The 21,945-nt window shown below is 40.0% G+C and overlaps 1 protein-coding gene across 1 annotated transcript; it reads right to left on the bottom strand.

The window, feature by feature from the left end:
- Positions 1-5,695: 5,695 nt before the first annotated feature.
- LOC100706419 (creatine kinase U-type, mitochondrial) lies at positions 5,696-20,062 on the bottom strand. Its single transcript, XM_003455426.5, has 9 exons — positions 19,764-20,062; positions 17,683-17,881; positions 14,481-14,576; positions 13,946-14,167; positions 12,938-13,023; positions 11,484-11,607; positions 10,127-10,261; positions 8,963-9,088; positions 5,696-6,591 (listed from the first exon to the last, which is right to left on the bottom strand). Exons 1-9 carry the CDS (start codon positions 19,907-19,909, stop codon positions 6,478-6,480), a joined length of 1,248 nt encoding a protein of 415 aa, XP_003455474.1. The 5' UTR covers positions 19,910-20,062; the 3' UTR covers positions 5,696-6,477.
- Between the last annotated feature and the right edge of the window lie 1,883 nt (positions 20,063-21,945).

The raw sequence follows: 21,945 nt of genomic DNA, 5'->3' as shown, positions 1-21,945 counted from the left end.
ATCAGTGCTGTTCATCAAGACCAAAATTTCAATCAAATTCATAATTTTAACCCTTTAAATACCAGTTAAATCACATAATTTTAATGATTTACATAGGGATAAAATCATAAAATCCCCATTTTTTTTTCTAAATAATACATGGAAACTGATTTATTTTCTAACCATGATGGAGGTTAGATGCATAGCAATAATTAAAAGTATCAATGAGTTTTATGCATCTTTGTTTTTTTGTGCAGTGAGAGAAAAACAAAAAAGAATCCCTCTCAGCTTGTTCGTGGCCAAAAATGGCCACCCCCCGTTTACATTTACAAAATGCTATAAAATTCATATATATTAAAACATTTTTCTATTATCATTGGCTTGATTTTTTAAATTAGCACCGCTAATAGTCATAAAAACCAAAATATAATTCAAATTCTGATATTATACCCTTTGAATACCAGTCATATTATGTATTATTATAGTAAAAATAGTAATAAAATTCACATCTTTTAGCATATAAATGGTGAAACCTAATATGTTTTTTATCATCAATGCAGGACAGTAACAGTAACTGTTACTTTATTTATTTATTTATTCTTTCTTTTTTTTGGGGGGGGACGAATGGCCAAAAGCAATTTCACACATGGTGTGTTAGTGGCCAGAAAGGCAATTTAATGACCAAATAATCCCTGCAATCACCAATAAAATGATCAAAATTTATATTCCAGTATCTGTGTGCTTCTGTGTGCATCCTCATTAGCAGCAAGATGTACTAACCACATTAGAGTGGTTTTTGTAGGCACACTTTCTACACCTGGTTCAAGGGGCTGCTGTTCCGTTCCTTTCACGCATCCTTTATTCCCCATCACCGACTGCTGGTTCCTTGTGTGTTGCTGTCAAAAGAAGCATATTCCTCCGTTGCTTTGGCATGTGGGATATTGCTGTGGTAGTTTTGGTGAAGCCAAAGACAGACAACAAAATCTTCCTCTGTTGCAACTGGAGGAGCTGAGGAGGAAGCTCTGGGTTGTTTCCCCTGTGCCGGTTTTCATCTGAGGAGTTCCTCTGCCAATGTGACCGAAGGAAAGACGTTGTCCTCGGAGCTCCTCCGTCAGTTGGAGTCTGAACCCCATGCCTTTTTTACTTCCTGAGAACTTCCAGTGTTTTCATCCAACATGCTATGTATTGCTTTATTCTGGTGTAGGTTTTATCTCCACTTCATCTATAATCCTCCAATCCTCACACCTTGGCCTCCCATGCAGGTTTGTAAGGGTGCACAGCAGCTAAAAGATCTCCTTTGTTATAAAAAAGTCAAAAGTAGATCTCAGGCTGCTAATGCAGGACTAGGGTGACCCCTAGTGGGTACTGGATTGTGGTGCAGTCTCTCTTCAGTAGTGGGACCCACATGGTTTTCCTTTCATGGCGGATCCACTGAGTCGCTGGCTCCTCGGTCTCAGAAAATGCTCCTATGTTCTTTTGGGGGGGGGGCTCCACCTCCATGCCCCCAACCCCAATCCTCCCCCAAAGAAGAGGATTCGGGCACTGGCTAGAGCTCAACATCAGTGGTGATGCAGTCAGCCTCTTTGAAGATTGTCCCCTCGTCTTCTGGAGAGGAGGTTTCTTCATCTTGGGCAGATGTATTTTCTTCAAGGGCAGAGGACTGCTTGCTGTCCTTGCTCTCTGACCAGATCATATAGACAGTGCTTGAAGCAGTGATGACCTTCTTGCCATATTGCCAGAATAAATGATCTGGAAGCTGTTAGGCTTACTTACAGCAGTAGCTCTGTCTGCACCTACATAAACTCCAGGACACGTTTGCAAATAGTGTTTGTTGTTGTTTACGCTCCAGCTGCAGCTGCAGGTTTGAACTCTGCAAAATGTCCCGTGATTGGGGTTTTTTTGGTTTTTGTTTTTGTTTCTAGAGTTGATATTTTGGGTATGGTATCTTTTGATGAAAAATACAAGAGTAAAAGTGCTTTTAACATGTGCTTCAAAGCTAAGTTTGACTGGGAACCTCAAAGCTCAATATCCTGCATCCACAGAAATTCACTGCAGCCTATGTAATGTTTGAATTTATTCCAGTCTATCTTGCAAATACATGTTTGTACTGCAATGTCATGCACAAACACAAACTATTAGATCCTTAAGATCAAACCTATGTCAAAATTGTTTCATTATTTTGGTCCATTGGAGTGTGGTAGGCCATTAAAGGCCGCTACTAGAAACTCAGAATATTACATGAAATTGCTTGCTTGGCCAAAAATGGGTAAATGATGTAATTTGGTGAAAAACATTAAAAACTACAATTTTCATGTGTTGAGTGTAGAATGAAAGCAATTTTACCTAAATCGCATGATATAGTACTGTCAGTAACAAGGAATCAAAAAAGGTGGTTATAATGGGTTTCAATTGGCCACAAATGGCCACGATTGAACCAAGAGGTGCAATTTAGTGTATAGTGAATATTATTGACATTATTAAGGAGCTGATGTTGAAAATTAAAAAATCTCAAAAAAATACACACCTTTGGGAAGTTTCATTCCATTTGCATTAACAGAACAGAAATGGTTGAAAAAAGAAAAGTGAAGTGGCCACAAATGGCCAGGATAGAACCCCAAGGGTTAAAAAAACAAAAAACTTCTGGAGAAAAACAGGATGGTTGAAAAACGTATTCACAGTGGATTTCCCCTACATTAATCATTAAAAACCTTTGACTGAGTTCCTTCTTTTGACCCCCCCCCCGCCAGCCGTCTTGCCCTCCCACATACATACTGTCACAGGTTTGTCACAGCTTGCTTTCATGAGAATGCTGCATTGACAGAACAGGTTATGCAGGGCTCAAGTTCAAGCCTCAAGCAGTACAGCTAACAACAGGAGTAGGGGTTTGCATATCACAATTCTCATTTTATACTGTAAGGTAAAGACCCCACAGTATTCACCAGAAAACCAAACAATCAGACATACTATTGGCAAGAACTTTGCGATGATGGGAGGAAAAACTGCCTTTTAACAGGAAATCTATAGCAATGAAATATTTGCCCAAATTGTACTGTATTGTACTGTACTGTACTGCTAGATTTAATGATTTAAAACAACACAAATGTGAAAAAAGGCATATTCCCTTTTTTCTTGTACACTTTGCTTCTTAAACAGACCCCAGGAAGACTGTTATTGCTGTGACTCAGACTGGGGAGCTGCTTTGCTTTCATCTATTTACTGTAAATTGATGGCTGTGATGGAAATCACAGAGTTAAGACAGGAGGAATACAGGGATCAAATGAGGTTACAGCATCCTGAGAAGAGTGAAGGCTTTTTGTGATCTAATCAATATGTGATCATACTAAAGTCAGTCTCAGTATTTAAACATTATTTTATTTTGAAATCCTGCATTTACTTTTGCAATTCATAGCTCTCATCTGTGCTGTACAGATTTGCTGTCTTCTACCCACAAAGCCTCTTCCTCCCCCCCATCAGAGCCCCTCTTCCCTCTGTGAAGTGGTTGCCATGACAATCTGCTTGCTCCTCAGTCATATCTGGAGCAAGGAGAGGGAACGTCTGCAGCATTATGCCAGTGACATGCTCTGACTACTGTGAGAGATGTAGTTCAAGGGAGAAGGAGGAGGAAGGAAGTGTATTCAGTACATCAGAACCTTCCTTCAAATCCAGGAGGGGAGAGAAATCAAGTCTTCCTGTTTCCAAACACCCACACTTGAGATCTCAGCCGGGTCTCCTCAGAACACTGAACGCCTTGTTGTCCCGTCAGCTCCCCGGACCAAAACACAGGAAAAATTGTTGCTTATTTCACTGCTGGAAACAATAAAATGCTATTTATTCACAAGAGGACAAAGAACTTGTTAGAGACTTCCTTCACTGCAGGGAAAACACTGACGTCTTCACAGTCATTTAAAAAAAACATAAGACAATCAAAAAAAATCACATGCACACACAAGCAGGATGTTTGCTTGCGACACATTTGCGCCACACTGAATGTGATCATGTGACCAGTCTCAGTAAAACGCAGCTCACTGATGGAGCCTAAATGATAAGGTTGGCTTTTCAAACTAAAACAAAGCTTCTTTCAAAAATAATTCCCTACAGCAGCACTATTGACTGCCCCATATTTGTGATGTTGTTAGTAATTGAATGAGCTGGATGGGGCCAGTGTATATGGGACTGAGGAGACAGATCATGTTTCACGTAATACTGAAAGTGACATTTTTTAGTAGTTATTACACACCAGTGAAAAGGAAAAGGGTATCAAGCTTTATAATCACAGACAACACGGGGGGGTATCAGTTTGTTGTTAGTTTGGGTGTTAATTCGCTAACATACCGGCCTTATCTGTTATCTGATATAAACAAAGACTGCCTCCGGTCTAAGTAAAGGTTTTGCTAAAGAAGAGGCCTGGGTGTCGAGATCATAGCCTTTATAAAAGATGGATGTAGCCACTGTGATGTCAGCCTTTGGTTTTAGACTGTATTTCAAAGCGTCTTTGGAATGCTGCCATTGGAGTGATAAATTATCAACTAATGCTGGAAAGCTTAGTTATCCATCCAAAAAACTGAATGCAATGCAGAAACATATATCGGCTAATTAGTGCTAAGTACAGCCTAATAAAATTAGAGAATAGAAATTGACTGTCCAACGTTGAAGCATAAACATGTGGTGCATCACACAAAAGGCCTAATATTTGTGAGATTAAATCAAAGCAGCCTTAAACCTCCTCTATCCAGAGGAAAAGAATTACCCTATGTAGAGATGTTATGAAGGGGGAAAGTGTAAACATGCTTTTTAATGCTGTAAGGTTGGTTTACTTTACATTAAAGTCTATAGAGACTGACTTACTTTTGGAGCAAGCCTCAAGTGGCCACTGGAGTAAATACAGTTTTTGGTAATTCAGTCTCCACTTGGTCTGGATCCCTTTTTTTTTTTCTTGGAAGAAAAGTGATGTCCTCAGAAATGCACAGTAATTAATATAGTGTAACAATACAATGTTAAATAATATAATAACATACACATGGCATACTGCACTTTTGTGCTCATTAGAGTTTCCAGACAAAACATTTTCAAGATTTAGTACAAAAAAAGGTTTGGCCCAATGTGTCCCATTCACCATTTTCCTTTACTATGCTGAGATGAATTAAAAACAAAGGATATGTTAGGCGTAGTTCTTTATTTCCACCACTGAGTGGAACGAAACATATTTAGGGTTATTACCAGACTCAAAATGCCAAATTGTTAACGGGCAGCCATATTTTCTAACACACATTTATCGAGCAGGTCTTTCAACAGTTCATATTAATGTAACTTGAATTTTACTTAATACGATTTTCTGATTTCAAGTAGGCCACCATGGGCTACCTGTGACTGGTCTTTTGTCCCCATTATACCATCTCTTTGAAATAAAAGTTCCTGCAGGTGAGCTAAAATATTTAATCACTCAACATATTGTTGTTTTCCAGGTCTGGGCTCCATGTGAGAATATGAACCCCATGTACTGACCTCTTAAACATAATACAGTTTTGTTATGCCTTCAACTAAACATTGTCACATGACACTATGCAACCACACTGATAGAAATCATGCCATGCAAGCTTAGTTACCATGGTTACTCAAAGCTCTGGCCTCATATTTGTAGAAAACACCAAAGAAATTGCATTTAGCTCACATAGGACCCAAAAAAAACAACAAAATAAGAGTCAGACAGTGGAGCAAATACTGTTAAATAGATGATTTCTTTAATAAAAGACATTAGAGCGTGACATTCAGTTATAAACTCAAATGATATTGCTTCAGTAGCATACAGTACAGAGCTTAACTGGACCAGTGTGAATTATAATCTGACACCAGGATGTCACCAAACCACCGACTCATCTGGAGAACACAAGAGTCTTCTGTCTTCAGCTTGTTAGTCTACATTCAAACCAATTCAGAACAGTTAAAGTAAACTATGTTCACACAATCCACCCTCCACGGTGAGCACAGATGGATTAAGTACACAAGCACTAGCTAATAGGCATGAACAGTGAAACTACAGAGATGAGAGGAAAGGGGATGTGTGTATAGGGCATGCGACAGGAAGGGAGTAAGCCAGGTTTGGGCAGGCTGAGGAGTGCTTTAATAGGAGTGCCAGAGATGTTGGGCCATGCAGAAAAGGGCATGTTACAACAGCCTCATAATTTGTGCATCCTTATTCGTATCCACTGCTATCTTAGAGCAGGATTTAGATTTAAGCTTAAATCAAGCTTTGAATTTACTGCAAGAGGCTTCACTCACTTAGGCCCAAAGCAGTTCTGGGACTCTGAAGCCACGTCTAATATAAGGAGATTATATTAAAGAGAGGTATGCTGTGGGGTGGGATGGTGTAATTAGATAAGTAGTAGTAATAAATGAGGCGATGACATAGATATTTGTAATATCTATGGGCACAGAGAGAGAGAGGAATTTGTGCATGTGTGTGTGCCCAGAGGTCTGTGTGGGGAGGTGAGGGATCAGTGTCTACTTGAAGAGCTTGATGGGTGCAGGCACCTTGATGTCCTGGCCTTTCTCCAGCCTCTTCTCACACTCAATTAGGTAGTTGACACCATCAATCACTGTCTGCACCAGCTGGACCTGAGAGGATGGACATGCCACATTTTAGTAACAAAAGTGAACAGGAAAGTGCACAGAACATAAAAAAGTAGACACTATTTTTGCAATAAGGAAGAGTAATTTTTATGGCCTGTAAAATAGTCTGTATTTATATAGCACTTTTCTAGTCCCTAAGGACCCCAAAGCGCTTTACATATCCAGTCATTCACCCATTCACACACCCATTCACACACTGGTGATGGCAAGCTACGTTGTAGCCACAGCCACCCTGGGGCGCACTGACAGAGGCGAGGCTGCCGGACACTGGCGCCACCGGGCCCTCTGACCACCACCAGTAGGCAACGGGTGAAGTGTCTTGCCCAAGGACACAACGACCGAGACTGTCCGAGCCGGGGCTCGAACCTGCAACCTTCCGATTACAAGGCGAACTCATTTAATTTATCAAGGTCAAAGCCAAGTCACATTTGTGTTTGGTAAGCCACACAAGACAGAAATTATTAACATGACCGGAAAACTTTTATATCTTAAAACAAATAAAATAGTGAAAGCCTAATACAGGGTACTTCTAGCAGCTTTTTCTTTGAATGCTGTCAGTGGCTGAAGATACAAAACAGTCTGCAGCTATAAACAAACCCTTCACAACCAAAGTGCAAACTACCAAATAGGGATGAGCAGATATAAATACAAGCAGCCTGTACTCTTGTTGATTCTGTCTTATGGCTCAGTTAAGATGCAGAATGTGTGCCTCCTCTAGTGCTATGTAAGTACAGCCCACCTTAAAAACAGGCACTTCTCAAATGTTCACATGGGCTGAGCTACAACACACAACCCAGAAATATTTATATATTTTCACAGCAGGACGATGCAACAGTGGTTAGAACGGTCACCTCGCATCAAGAAGGACCTGGGTTTGAATCCTGTGTCTGTGTTGCTTCTCTCTAGGTATTCAGGCTTCTTCCCATAGTCCAAAGACATTAGGTTAGTGTGTGGTTCCAAAGTGACTGTGAGCATGAATCTTTGTTTGTCTCTGTGTTCTCACCCTATGCAGCTGGGATAGCTTCAGCCTGTCCTGATAAATAGTTTATATTCTGTTGTGTCACACAGCAGTGTCCTCACAGTGGTGTCATGTCTGTGTCAAATTACAACCAACCTGCTGAGTGCCTAAAAACTAACAAGAAACTTACAAGTACCTGCAGAACTGGTCATTTTTTTAAATTAAAATGAGGATAACTAAATATTTATTTTATTTTATTTAGTATTTCTAAATTCTGTATTTTATATCGTATTAGTTCAACAACAACAATACTTAGTAGACACACCTGTGGTATCAGTTTCAAAATCGTACGTCGCCTTGGTCTCATGTTATCTCATTCATAAGATTTTCTGAAAACCTGACCTTTGACCTTGAGGTCAAGGTCACTGAGATTTGAACTTGTCCAAGGCTCAGTCGAAGCACCCGTGGTATGAACTTAAAACTCCTATGTGGCCTTGTTTTTGTGTTATCACACTAACGAACTTGCGTCAGCCATAAAAGGCTGAGGGGTAAAAAGCATCGAGTTAATTTTACTTCCTCAAACTTCTGCACAGGTTTGTGATTTTAATGTTTATTTTATTTGCGTTATAAGGTGACCTTGAGTGTTTTAAAAGGCACCAACATATCAGACTGAAATCTGTATTTGTTAACACGGGCTTAAAGAGGAACACCTCCTTGTAGTCCTCCTGCACTTTTCCCCAACTGCTCACAATTCTCTCATTCCTTCATCCTCATTCAGATTTTCTGCCATTTAATTGGGAGGTCAGCTCCCAAGCCTTTCAATAATCAGACAATGTTTTAAAGAAAGAAAATTAGATGAGTGAATCCAAATCTGTACTAAACTGAAGGCTAATTTGTACACTGCACTTCACCCAGAAACAACAAAGAGCCCCTGCCTCCTCTGCATGTCATCAGAATAAAACACACAACCATGCACTCACCACAATAGAGACCTCCTCTATTGTACTGTACTCATGTGACACTGAGGCCAAGGACATAACAGAGACAGATTACATGTACAGGCCAAAGAAGAAGCTCCTCTTATCCTCTTGCAGTTGTGAAAAATAGCTCCAGCTATACTTTGTCTGAAAAACCGATTAAACTGTACTCCAAATAATCCAACTCACAAAATATTTGTTTAGCAACAGTTTACATTGGGCTCATTTTTTCTAGGTAACATGGTTAAGATGGTTAGCTTTTTTTTAGCCTCACTGAGAAAGACATTGTCTTTGCTTATTCCGGGATAATTTATCGAGGTATTTGTGGTTAATGAACAACACCAGGAAAAACGGTTTGACAGGTAATATCTGCGGTGTACTTAAAGGTTAGGGACGTAGCCACACACTTCATTTACCCTACCTCAGACTGTCCCAGGCGGTCTAGGTTGGAGATGTCAAACACACCACCCACAGCTGCAGTATCCACACCGCCTGTCCCTCGCTTCTGCAGACGCAGGTTGTCCAGGATCTTACTGAAGCGAGGATCCTGGGATGAAGCAGAGAGGAGTTATTTCACGCCATTTCAAATCACCAACCACAATATTGTTAAGGGTGAATTAATCTAAAAATTCCTTTTGTAGACTAGAGAAAAGAATTGTTGATGTTCGCAAAGCAAACGATGGATATCCAAAGTTATCGCAGTGTTTTAAAGTGTCAAGAAGAGTGAAGTATCATCAACAAATTCACAGAGAGCAACACAGCGCAGAACAAGCCTTGCAGAGGTAGGAAGTGAAAGATTTCAAAGACTCTGGAAAGAAAACTCGTGAGAGATTTGTCTAAAGACCCCAGATCAACTGCCAAGACACGAATGAATGACTTAGCCAAGTCAGGAACTGTAGTCTCAAAGAAGACAATCGCTAGAACCATGCACAGGAATGGACTTCAAGGTTGCAGACCAATAAAAACTCCAATTCTGCAGAAGAGAACACCATCCCCACAGTGAAACACAGAGATGGGAGTCATGTGCTGTGGGAACTGGGAATCTTGTCAAGATGAAAGGAAACATGGAGAAAGAAGATTTTGAAAGAAAACTTCAAGTAGTAATTGCTTGAGTATCGTTGCTTTGTCTTCCAACTTGACAATGACCCAAAACGTTGCTCCTGCTGAAGAATTACCTCCAGAAGACCGAAGTGAAGGGTATTGACTGGCCTGCTCAAAGCCCTGACTTTATTCCCATTGAAAATCTGGAATGAACTGAAGACCAAGAACCATGGAAGAAGACCATCAAATCTGGAGGAGCTTGAGAGATTCATCAAAGAACAGTTATTTGGGATTGCTCAGGAGACATGTGAGACTTGTTGAAAACTACAACAAAAAGTGCAGGCTGTTATTGAGTAAAAAAAGGTAACATAATGTAGCATAATGAAGATGTGCTAAAATGTCCTGACTCGGGAAATCCTTATTAGCTTAATTTTTAAAAGCCATACACAGTGCAAATCTTGTGCTTTAAATGTGACCCCAAAACCCAATAAAACACATGTATGGAAACACATGTATGGAGTTTCTTTACAAACATTAAACTCACCTTGCCCAGCAGGGGCAGCTTGACGTGGACGCCGGCCCTAAGTCCTGTGCCCAGGTTTGAGGGGCAGGTGAGGATGTAACCAAGCCTCTCGTTCCACATAAACTCCCAGCCTCTCTCCTGGATCAGACGTTCCACCTAACAGAGGAATATGGAGTCAAACAAGACAGTGAGTGTGTTTCACTCCCAGACTGCAATAATTGCCAAACCTTTGAGTTTTCATATTTTGTGGCTGACAAGAAAAGAATAGGGAGTTGCTCAACTTCTGTAACTGTTCAATGAACTCTGGTGGGAGTGGAATGACAGATAATCCAGTGCTAATGTAGAGCCAAGGAGTGCTGTTCAGGGCCCTCACACATTTAGTACATAAAGGCCCCAGATGTTGTGTTGCTTGTCTTTAGCTCTTTCTCAAAAGGGGAATTTGGCCTGCTTTTGGATAAACAGTTTATCCCACAAAGTTGATTGTATTCATCTGGACATGGTGTTTTCAGTGGGGGAAACGTTTTGTTTCAGCTCGCTGTCTGACTTCTTCAGTCTCAGCTGACTGCAGGCTTCTCCAACCTTATAAAAAGTACCTCTGCATACTGACTGAAACTAGCACCACTGGCGAACAACATGCTGTGAGGTCAGTTTCTTGATGATTAATATGGAAATTGTCATGACCATTGATCAACAACCACTGATCAATGGCCATGAGTACCATTCACGGAGTTGAGGAATGGCTGCAATCACAGCATTGTAAGATGGTGAAATAAGTACCCTTAGGCCCCCCTGCTTCACTCAGAGATGGTCTTTCCCTTTTCACGTAAATGACCTCCTTGACTCCCCACTCAGTGTTACTCCCTGTTCAGGATGTGTAAACCCTCATTATGAGAACATATACTTCCTGGACAGGGTGATATGCACATCCTCTTTCCTTACCTGGGTGAATGAGTATGCATCAGGACATAAACAGTTTATGTTTGCCCAACCATTTTTGGGCATCTGTCTACATGTGAGGTCAAAGTCTAGTTTAAGTAGTTTTTTCCACTCTGTAAGCATTCTCTACAGAGATGCTTTTAGACTGTATTAATTATCTTGCCAGGTTTATTAAATCCATAAAGCCATCAAACTGCAGCAGACACACAGTCTACCATTATCAAATTTAATATCCAATACTTTTATTAAATCACACACAGCCAACATCGTGCAGTGTGTCAGATTTGCTGGCAATAATTTCTTGTGGTCCAGGATCACATTCGCACAGAGATCACAACAGAGAAAAACACCATGCCTGCTCAACCACCAAAATTCTCTATTTAGTTCTTTTCTCCTTAAGCTGTTTCAAATTATCCCCTCGCATACACAAACACAGTCTTACCTCCTTCAGGCCTCTGCAGAACCTCTCAAAGACTCTCTTCATGTTTCCTCCCTTCTCCATAGAGATGACTCTTGTGTGATCCTCCTCATTGACCCAAATCAGGAATGTCTTCTCATTGTTGTGCCTGCACATAGATTAAGGACATAGATTATACAGAATTCATGTTTGTGGCTGATGGTTGCTCAGTTTCTGTATTTGCACTAGCATATCAAGAAGAAGTGGACAGACTATAGACAGTAAAAAAAAAAAAGTTGGTTATGGTTATGGGCTGGAAAATAAAGCCAATCCAGAGGTTCCTTAACCCTGCATTCTACCTTTTCTCTATGTTTATTTCCTTAATGGTGGCAGCCATTTAAATAGGGTGGAGACAGAGGTACAGAGAAGGAGAATACAGTGATGCAATAAGAAGGAAGAAAAGGAACACGGAGCAGAAGCAAAAAGGATTAAAAACACAAGCAAAATGATTCACAGCATAGCTGAACATAAGGTTAGTGAAAAAAACAGAAAGATTAGAGAGCCAGAAAAACAGAAAGCTGAGCGCCTGAAAGAAGAGATGATTAAGGAATGACGTGAAGGTGAATTATTAAGGAGAGCTGAGGACAGGTTGGCTGATACGGCTGGCAGAGGGAGAGAGGAGGGAGGCTGGTGATTGATTTTGGCTGGCTGATGCGTTGCACTGGGTTATTCCTGAGTACATGCTGAACCTCAGTGCTGAGGGAGCATTTTCCGCATTGCTAATACACCTCCACCAAGGATCAGTGACGGAGAAACGCTAAAAACAGAGACAAAAAAGCCCCTTCTTTATTTAGAAAACCGTTAAATATGAAAACTAATCATTAAGCACTAAAAGAGTGGCCTCGCTTGGGAGAAACATGTTACATAACTGTTTGTATGACCCACTTCCAGTTTGTAGCAGTGATGAAAAATGTTAATTACATATCATAGTGGGTCACCTCCAAACAGTGTGTCAATGCATCACTGTCATCCCCCAGAAAAGAAGAAAATGTAACAAAAACTTTGTTTTGTAATTAAACGGCATTCTGGGATATGAGCTACCAAAACTTTCTCTATTATTTAACACATATTTTTATATTTCAGTTTAAGCCCATAGAGTCCCACTGACAGATTTTTCTAATTTACTACAGTAGCATTTCTTTATCACGTAGAAAAAGTGAGATATACTGTTGAAATTGCACTTCTTTTTTGGCATATTAAGATAGCTCAGAGATTAAATGTGTAGTTAAACTTCTTTATTCTGACAGAAAGGGGAGTTTCACTGCTCTGGTCCACCTCAGGTCAAACTGGGACATGTTATTTGGCCCACAATGTAAAACAGGTTTGACCTCTCTGATCTACATGAACCTTTACCAAGGTATTTAGGATCTCTTTATTTCTGGTAATAAATAGATGAAGAAGTTTTGTTTACCAGCCAGAAACATTTCTTATCCACTTACCAAATACCACGGGCATCTGGCCAGTCACGAGCCATCCCTGCACACGTGAGGAGGGGGGACACCGGCTTGTCAAACAAGAAGTGGTCCTGTTGGAAATACAGAAAAAAAAGGATGATTTATACTCAGCTAAGTCAAGAGTGTTTGTTGGTTAAGAAAACAAAATGGGATCAAGAAATTAGAACTAATTACAAATATAAACAACATCAGAACATTAGAAATAATATCTTCAATCAACCCAATAACCTTAACCCAACATTCAATCAAGTGTTCTTGCTGCTATTTCCATCACTAAAATGCATCCTGGGAGGCATTAACAATGAGGTAGACCTGAGAATTCAATACTCTGACTGATCTTTTCTCATTGTGAGGAGAAAAATGCTGTGTCAACCACAACACACCCACTCCTGATTATATGTGATAAAATTCTCTTTTTCTTCTGGTAGGTCACGTACTGGAATTGTAATCACATCAACAGCAGGCTAAACATAACAAAGAAACATAAAGCTGATGGCCCAGAGTTTTCTGATTAAGTGTGCTAAATAATTCCAGCTTATAAATATGTGATCAACTGACGGATCATTTCTTTCAGGCTAACTATATGAAGTACAAAAATGAGAGAATGCATCCTCTGCCAAGGCCAAGTATCGGTTTTGCAATTTTAGTCTGGATCTGCACCAAAATGTAATGAGTTATTCTTTTGCTTCGTCTTTCTGCCAAGTTTGATGCAATTCTATTGGTAAGTACACTTGCTAAAAGACAAGCAAACAGGCAATGGCACTGAAAATATATCTTTCCTTATAGAACACCTTTCAAATGTAGTAAAAAAATATAATGCTTTAATATAACTTTGGTTTCCAATGTGAAATTGTATACATTAAGTTACAAAATACAGGATGTTTTTTCTAAGACAAATATACAAATAATTAAATGAAAGCAGAGGTAGCTGAAAACTTGACTTTTTCCAAATGCAAATTCCAAATGAGTCGACAGCACAACATCATCACTCACATCAATGAGCTGTTGCTGCTCCTTTTCTGTCATTTGGGTGAGACTGTAGTACTTCCCCGTTAGGTCACCCTTCAGGCCAGACAGGGCATCCACCACTACTCTCTCCACCTCCCTGCGCTCTGCCCGGGTGCAGGCGGGTGGCAGGCTCAGGCCGCGAATGCTGCGGCCTGTCCTCACCCTAGACGACAACACATATCGCTCATCGAAATGACCTGACTGGATCTGAAACAAAGATGGGGTAGGTTTAAGGCTACCTGTGTAGGTAAACCAGATCATATGATGTATTAAAAAAACAGTGAAAGAAATAAGAGGTGAGGAGGAGGAAGAATTAGTTTGTACTTCTCTAGACTGGTTATAGTAGTATATAAAGAGAGCTAGAAATCTAACTAGGCACTTTGCCCTCACAATTTAAACGTACATATTTAGAGTCAAATGAGTAGTTCTTAATTTTTTGATGCTTTTTGCAAATTTTGCTTTCAAATACTCAGCCTACAGAGTAAAATACTGCTTCAGGCACTGTCAGTGTTAGTAATACCTTGCTAGACTCCAGATCAGTGGGGTGCCTCATGGCACGGGGGTCGTAGCCATTGTGCCTTTCCTTGATCACAGGGTCCAAAAGGTCTGCAAATACCTAAACCAGAAAAAGGAATAAAGAATACTCAGGCATTGCATGTATAAGGTTTACTAATGAGTTCATTTTAAAAGGTCATTTTTTCCTCTTTTAAATATTTATTATTGCTCATTTAAAATAAGCAATAATGAAAAGGAATAATTAAAAAAGGATTTTTCTTATGCCTGGTCTGGAGTGATTGATAAGCCAGGTAGAGCGAACAATGAGGGTCATTTAGTAGTGAAATTGAGTCACGTGCATTACTGAGTCGATAAAGTTAAAGTAATATAATCATTGTTATTTTGTTGTCATTTGCTGATAAAGCAGGTAATGGATTTTCCAAAATGCATGTTGCGGTTGATTAGCTTGTTCGAATCAGTTTATGTAAAATATATAATACACTTGGATACCTAACACCACCCAACTAACTGGTGGATGAGGGGATTTCCTCTATGAGAATAAATCCAATTGGTACTTCAGTAGTGAGGCAAGGTAGAGGCAGCATCACCCTTTGAAGGTGAGAGGGGGAGAGAACTCAGAGAAGATGGTTGGAAGAATGGAGCCAAATGCACAGAAGCTTTTAAAGAAAATCTAATCCAGAGTGCACGCAACCTGAGACCAACAATGGATCAATTTTCACAACAACAGCCAAGAGAACGCTGGATTGGTTTCAAGACAAGTCTCTGACTGTCCTTGAGAGACCCAGCCTAAACTCAGACTTTAACCCCCCCAAATCTTTGAAGAGACCCAACAGTGGGTCAAAGCTGATGACAAGGCTTAAAAAGATCTGGAAGGGAAAACTGGACACACTGCACATGTGCATGTGTGAAAGTCTGTTACACTTAAAACTATATCTGCCATAAATGGGGAGAAAAGATGATTTCAGTGACTTTGAACATTGATGCAATATGGGCTGAGTATTTCAGGAACTACTAGGATGTTCCCCCCAACCATCGCTATGGTTTTTAGAGAATTGCGTGAAAAAAGAAAATATCCAGTGAACAGCAGTTCTCTGAGTGAAAATACTTTGTTGATGTTGGTAATGATGAGGATAATGGCCAGACTGCCTTGACCTGGTAGTAAGGCAACAGTAACTCAAATAACCACTCTTTACAAGCAGATGAACATCTCTCAACACACAACACGTCCAACCTTTGAAGCAGATGGGCCACAGCAGCACAAGATCAACCCAGGTGCTACTTCTTTCAGCTAAGAAAAGGAAATTGAGGCTATGATTCACACAGGCTCACCAAACTGGAGAACAGGGAAAATGTTGTCCGGTCTGATGAGTCTTGATTTCTGCCAAAACATTTGCATAGCAGGGGATGATTGGTGTAAGCAACATGAAAGCATGGGTCCATCCTGCATTGATTTAACCATGTAGGGGATATTTTCTTTGACACACTTTGGGCCCCTGAGTACCAACTGATCATCATTTAAACACCACAGGCTACTTGAGTATTAATGCTGATCATGTTCATCTCTTTATGATCACAATATACCCATCTTATGATGGATCATTTCAGCTGGATAACATGCTACATCACAAACCTCAGATCATTTCAAACATGAACTCAAATGGCCTCCACAGTTACCAGATCCCAATCCTATCAGTCTCTTAAGTCCGAGGTCATAAACCGTTTCCGGGTCCAAACTCCGGAAGTTAAAAACTGTCTAAATTCTTTTACCGTTAATAAAATGATTAGTGTGCTCCCAGGTGTTACGAGAAAGTTTAACATCCAGCCATCCATGAAAAATAGAATTTTTGAAGATCAACCGAGTTAGAAGGTTGCAAGATGTTAGATCACTGGTTTCCATCTAAACATTATACACCATGTTCTGACTGAGGAATTTTGGAAAAACTAAAACAAACAGCTCTGCTATTACTTCACATTAAATGAAGATAGAAAACTGTCAAATAGTTAGCTGATGGGCTGTAGTTCCATTGTAAGGTTTTAAACTGCAGCAGATGAATAGTACTAATAAAAACCCACAGAGACCAACGGTGATCTCTCATTATTTTTAGGGGTTTGTTCAGATTAAACAGAACAAGATACAAAGCCCTGCAACATGTTAACGATACAACAGTATCAGTAGGAGTTTGGACCTGGAAGCAGGGTTCACACATCATCACTTAATAACCGGATAGAGCACCTGTGCGGTGTGATGAAATGGGAGTTGCACAATATAGATGTGTAGCAACAAATGCAACTCTGTGATCCCATCATATGGGACCAAGCTTTGAGAAATGTTTTCAGCACCTTGTTTAATCTGTGTCACAAAGAACTAAGACAATTCTGAAGGCAAAAGGGGATCCAACACAGTACTAGGAAGGTGTGCATATTTTCGCAGTGCAATCTTCTAACCAACATTTTATGACTGAAAAAAGTGGAAGGGTCTGAAATATCCTAAAATGACTGTCTCTGAACATTGAGTAACTACTTTAGCAGAAGTCACTGACATTCTGTTGTGTTACAGTAACACCATACCCTGAAGTGTTCAAAAGAAACTCCCACACATGTCAAAAGCTGGGAGTATATGATACATTGCAAATACTAAGGTATGTATTCATATTGTTTAAGGAAAATGCTTACACAATCACAAGTAACAGAAATCTCTAACGGTTGACCTGCAACCTCCAGCATTACAGATTAAGCACTCATTATTCTCCTGATCCATAGTTAATATCACATTCAAAGACACACACACTGCTGTCAGCAGTTCTAAGATATTTCTGTAGCTTCTAAATGAAGCAGGCAATTAAAATGAAAATGTACTGAAGTATCCTCATTTTAGATATTGAGACATCCCAAAAGACATGTCCCAGCTAAAAACCCTGCCTCAGTGGCACTGTAATACTCTGTGTATGCATGTGTGAATGTCACAAAACACACTTGATAATGAGGGTGGGAACACTAACAGGGTAGTGAAGACCCGAGGACATACGTCCCGATGACAGCTGCATATGCAAGTACATAATAATGAGTCTTCTTCCGCATAAGGAAGGATTCTCTGTTACCTTGTGATTCTTTCTAAAACCTATTAGACCCAAAACTCTGTTTTGGCATCAAAAAGTTTTGTATGCAGAAGGAAGCCTGTATGTCGAAAAGTTACTATGACGTCTGACCTCATAAGACTCCTCGTCTCCTGCCACCATGCCAACAGTCTTGATGAAGGGGTGCCCAGGGTTGTCCACGCCCGTCTGGATGGCCTCGTCCAGTGTGAAACCATTGGGAGTGGCCCTATCACACAGCTTAGCGTAGATTGCAGGTGTGAGGTTACTGGCCATGCAGTTGTTGTGTTTGCGCAGGTCTGGGAACTCCGCACTGCACAAACACAAATGAAAGATTATATGTGAATGTGCTGCTATTGGAGAGAGAAAAAAATTACAGGAGTGTAGGCGATGGTTTACTTTTTGCCCTTGGAGCAGGGGCACAATGAGTGACTCACTCAAGGAACTGTTTTTCATTGCACGTACGCAAGTGACTGGTGTGTCAACCTGTGACTTTCTGCTAATACAACACCCTGCCGGCTAACAAAACACCACTAATGTAAGACACAGAAGGACACGAGCATTGTGCTATAAAACATGGCACAGCGGCACCATTAATGTGCATTCTTTGGTTAATGTTCAACTATTCATGAGATGGTAAAAGTGCCATTTATTTCATGATGATAGAGGATGCAGAATTAGATTAGACACTACAAGCTTTTCAAATGAGCATTTAGGCTTTCACAGACACTAATGGGAAAAAAAGAAAATGCTGTGAAAGACCAGCAAAAATTAATACTTGTTGCCAAGAAGTCTGAAAGATTAGCACTGCCGTGGCAGCACAAATTAACTATGTGTTTTTGTTACACTTTGTCTCAAAGCATAGGGCTAAGGCATCAAAAATAAAAAACGTTCACAAAGTCATCTTTATCATAGACAATCAATGCTTTAGACTTTCCAGCAAATTCAACTTTATGTTCCAGAATTGTTTTGTGTATATATATATTTTTTATGGCGTAGCACAAAAATGAAACAGGCAATTGTTTTCAAACTTTATATTTAAAACGTTTTTTTACATCACTTTTATTAGACAAAAAACAGGTTCCGTAATAGTAGCCTGTGTATGTGGAGTAGATGTGTAACTGTATGTTCACAACCATTTACTAGAAAAATTATTTGTCAATCAAACAAAGACATGCATGTTTTCTTTTTTGCAATAATCTGACGGATATTTATTCCTTTGTAAGGGATGATCTGGCTAGATCCCTATTGTATGTGGAAGCAATGCCAACATCTGTCTACATTTTTTGCCGCAACCACCTACTGCACCATTACTGCAAGGTTTCAACCATAATCACTAGCTACTTCTAATTTAAAAACTTTCGTACTATCACTTAAGCAGGATTATGATTTTTACTTTTAAAAAAAGAGTCGAAATATTAGTAAATGATATAGTCTAGATGAATTTTCCACACTCTATTTAAATGTAATTAAATATTCCCATTTCATGTGGGCCACCCCACTGAACCAATCTTGTTAGCGCCCCTGCTGCAGGAGCTCTTTAGGTGTGACCACTTGTATAACAGTGGGCAGGGTTTTATATCAGAATACCAGTAATCATTTACTAAGCTATATATGGTGTATGTGGTGCATTTTTAATGCATGCAGGCGTGCACTAGGACACGTACGCACCCCGCCTCGGCCTCTCCCGAGTCTTTTGATCCCGCCAGTATCCATGTATAACAATGGGTGCATGCATGTAACCTATATTTATGGCGCTAAACCATCTGCTCTGCAGGCTGGTGCAAGGAGCACAATTATAGCTGAAGGAAGCAGAGATTTGTGACATATGGTTGCATACATGCAATGGTCATGAGCGATATTAAATCTAATTTTACTTCACATAAAAGGCATCACTGAACCAAGTATTTTTGCCAGGACGTTAGGATTGTGCGTGGTCCCTATATGCTGCCTCTTGCACGATTAATTTTAATTATGTTGATGCAAACAATGATATTAATAACATATTAATATTTCACAAAAAACTGACAAAATAATATAAAACATAGCATTCGCACTGGTTTTGAAAAGCTGCTCATTTCTAACTAATAATCTGCGTATTACATCACAAAATATATGATAAAGTTATGCTAAATGCTTCTAAAAATAATGACTAAATTTGTGTGTAGTTGTTGTAGTATTGAAAAAAACGTTACCTCGCGGGGTACCTCCTGCGAACAGGCACTCCGGCACTAACATGTTCCCGGTGGAGGAGAAATCCAGCCGTTACCGAGCCTCCCACCAAAGTCAGGATCCCGATGTGTCGTTTGGAAGAAAGGATTCGCGAGAAACTGCTTGCCATTTTTTATCCTCCTTGTATTTGGGTTTTGAAAAAAATGAGAAAGGTCTTTTTTTTCACGGCCACGGGGAAGGAGGGTCAGGTGGACGGGAGTGTCGGTGATGAAGTGCCCCTGATGGAATGGAAAGGAGTGCGATTGAGAAGCAGCGACGTCAAGATGGAGGAATACACGACGAGAGCGGAAATTCAGCTGCATCTTCAAAATAAAAGCGCAAGATTAAAACGCCTAATGTTCTTCCTGCAAATGAAGACGTAACCTTCACCCCCAAATGTGACTTAATCATTTGTTTTTCACAGTATATTTAATTTACTCTAGCCTAAAACATATTTGCAGAAATACATAGGCTTCTTTTAAATACGGTAACACAGACTAAATGCCTAACTTTAGAGCTAAGAAAAATTATAATTTTTATCAAGTGTATAGTAATTATACTTTTTTTTTAAAGGACCAACGATGATGATTTCAGTTTACTGCTTTTTATATTTTACCCTGGCAGTCATTTCAGCTGTATACTTTAATGAACCACATGCAATATCAAAGTCCATCTGAATGCCTCTGTTTGTACACTGTTACTAGTCACTCTTGTGAAAGAGTTCAATTAGAAACAAACAGTGCCTATGAAATATATTACTCCCAACTAGATTTGTTTGAGTGTTTTACAAAAGTCAAATACAGTATATCGCACTACACTCAGTCAAATGCCTTCAAATTATTTTGTGAAAACCTTTCAAATATAACTGAAATCAGGATCATGAGTGTCATAAGAAATGTGATTACAACCGACCTGTGTGCTGTGCAGACAGCAGCTATTTAACGACCAATTATTTTATTTAACGACCAAATTCAACACAGTGATGAAGGAAGCATCAGCAGGTAAAATTATAGCGAACCTCAAGTCACAGTGCATGCCAAATCAGAATTTGGACGGTATTTTTGCCTCGTCTTGTGCAGTTTAATTGCAGCTATGGGCCTGACAGATAATGCAGATGTAAAACTAAAACACCGTGCATACATTTATTCCCAGGTCATTTTCACTTGCATACCCGAATGTCGAGAAAAAAACAAGCTCTCCATAAGGGCGGAATCTGCTCTGTGCAGGAAGTCACACACGCTTATATGGGCTAACTTGACAGTGTTGGAGCGGTGCGTGGTGTGAATACTGAAGGACATCGGTGAATAGGGCTGCAGCACTGAAACGCCTCACATCACCCCAAGTACTACTCCACAACCCCCAAACACACACAGACACAAACACACGATGCGCTCCCTCCGCTCTTCATTCAACCCGGAGGAGAACAAGCAGCCAGAACGCCTTTGTCTGGAATAAGATTACAAGGTTACTCCAGCCACTCACAGCCTACCATTAAAAAACAAACAAACCAGCAAAAACCCCACTGCAACTTCCGCATGGCGATGCGTCAAGAGTGACTTACAGGGAAAATGTTCAGTTTGTACACGTGGAATCTGAGATGAATTCGTCTGGTGGAAGTATGAATGGAAAAAAATGGCAACACACTTCCCAGACCTCAGCTCAGTTTCCATTTCTTCACTGCTAAGTGATCTGACATAGTCACATATCTGTGTGCATACGCACTATGAGCAGCTTCCCACAGACATTTTATTACCAAGATCAGTCTACAGCCAAAATTCTTTTGAAAAAGTGGTTAATATAAAACTTTAATAATTTTGGATCACTGAAACTGATGCTTAAAAAGTGCTATTGGTTGTTTTTTTCTTCTTTTTTTCCATAGTCTCCTGGGTCACTTCTGAAACCAGATATGACTAAAATGCATTGTGATCACTGATTTTCTGCAAAACGGCCCCATTTGGAGGTAGGTGCTGTTGATTTTTAGATGGCTACGCTTTCCAAACCATTCATCCATTTTGGATGAAACATGGATCATTCCATAAGAATGTTGCCACTAATTTCCACCACTGTACGAGTTTGTGTGCAATTTGCCAAGCCTCAGCATTTTTTCCATGTTTCCTTCCCTTAACATTGGCTTGTTGACAGCCACCCTTCAACTGAGGCCATTTC

Source organism: Oreochromis niloticus, linkage group LG7 (assembly GCF_001858045.2).
Source record: "Oreochromis niloticus isolate F11D_XX linkage group LG7, O_niloticus_UMD_NMBU, whole genome shotgun sequence".
NCBI lineage: Eukaryota > Metazoa > Chordata > Actinopteri > Cichliformes > Cichlidae > Oreochromis > Oreochromis niloticus.
The sequence above is the reverse complement of the archived record's forward strand: the minus strand, read 5'-3'. Positions and strand labels throughout refer to the sequence as shown.

Coding starts and splice junctions, on each gene's coding strand:
- LOC100706419 (XM_003455426.5), bottom strand. CDS start 19,909: ATGGCAAGCAGTTTCTCGCGAATCCTTTCTTCCAAACGACACATCGGG. Junction 14,577..17,682: donor GAGACGAGGAGTCTTATGAG/GTCAGACGTCAT, acceptor TTTCTGGTTTAG/GTATTTGCAGACCTTTTGGA. Junction 13,024..13,945: donor AGCAGCAACAGCTCATTGAT/GTGAGTGATGAT, acceptor TATTTCCAACAG/GACCACTTCTTGTTTGACAA.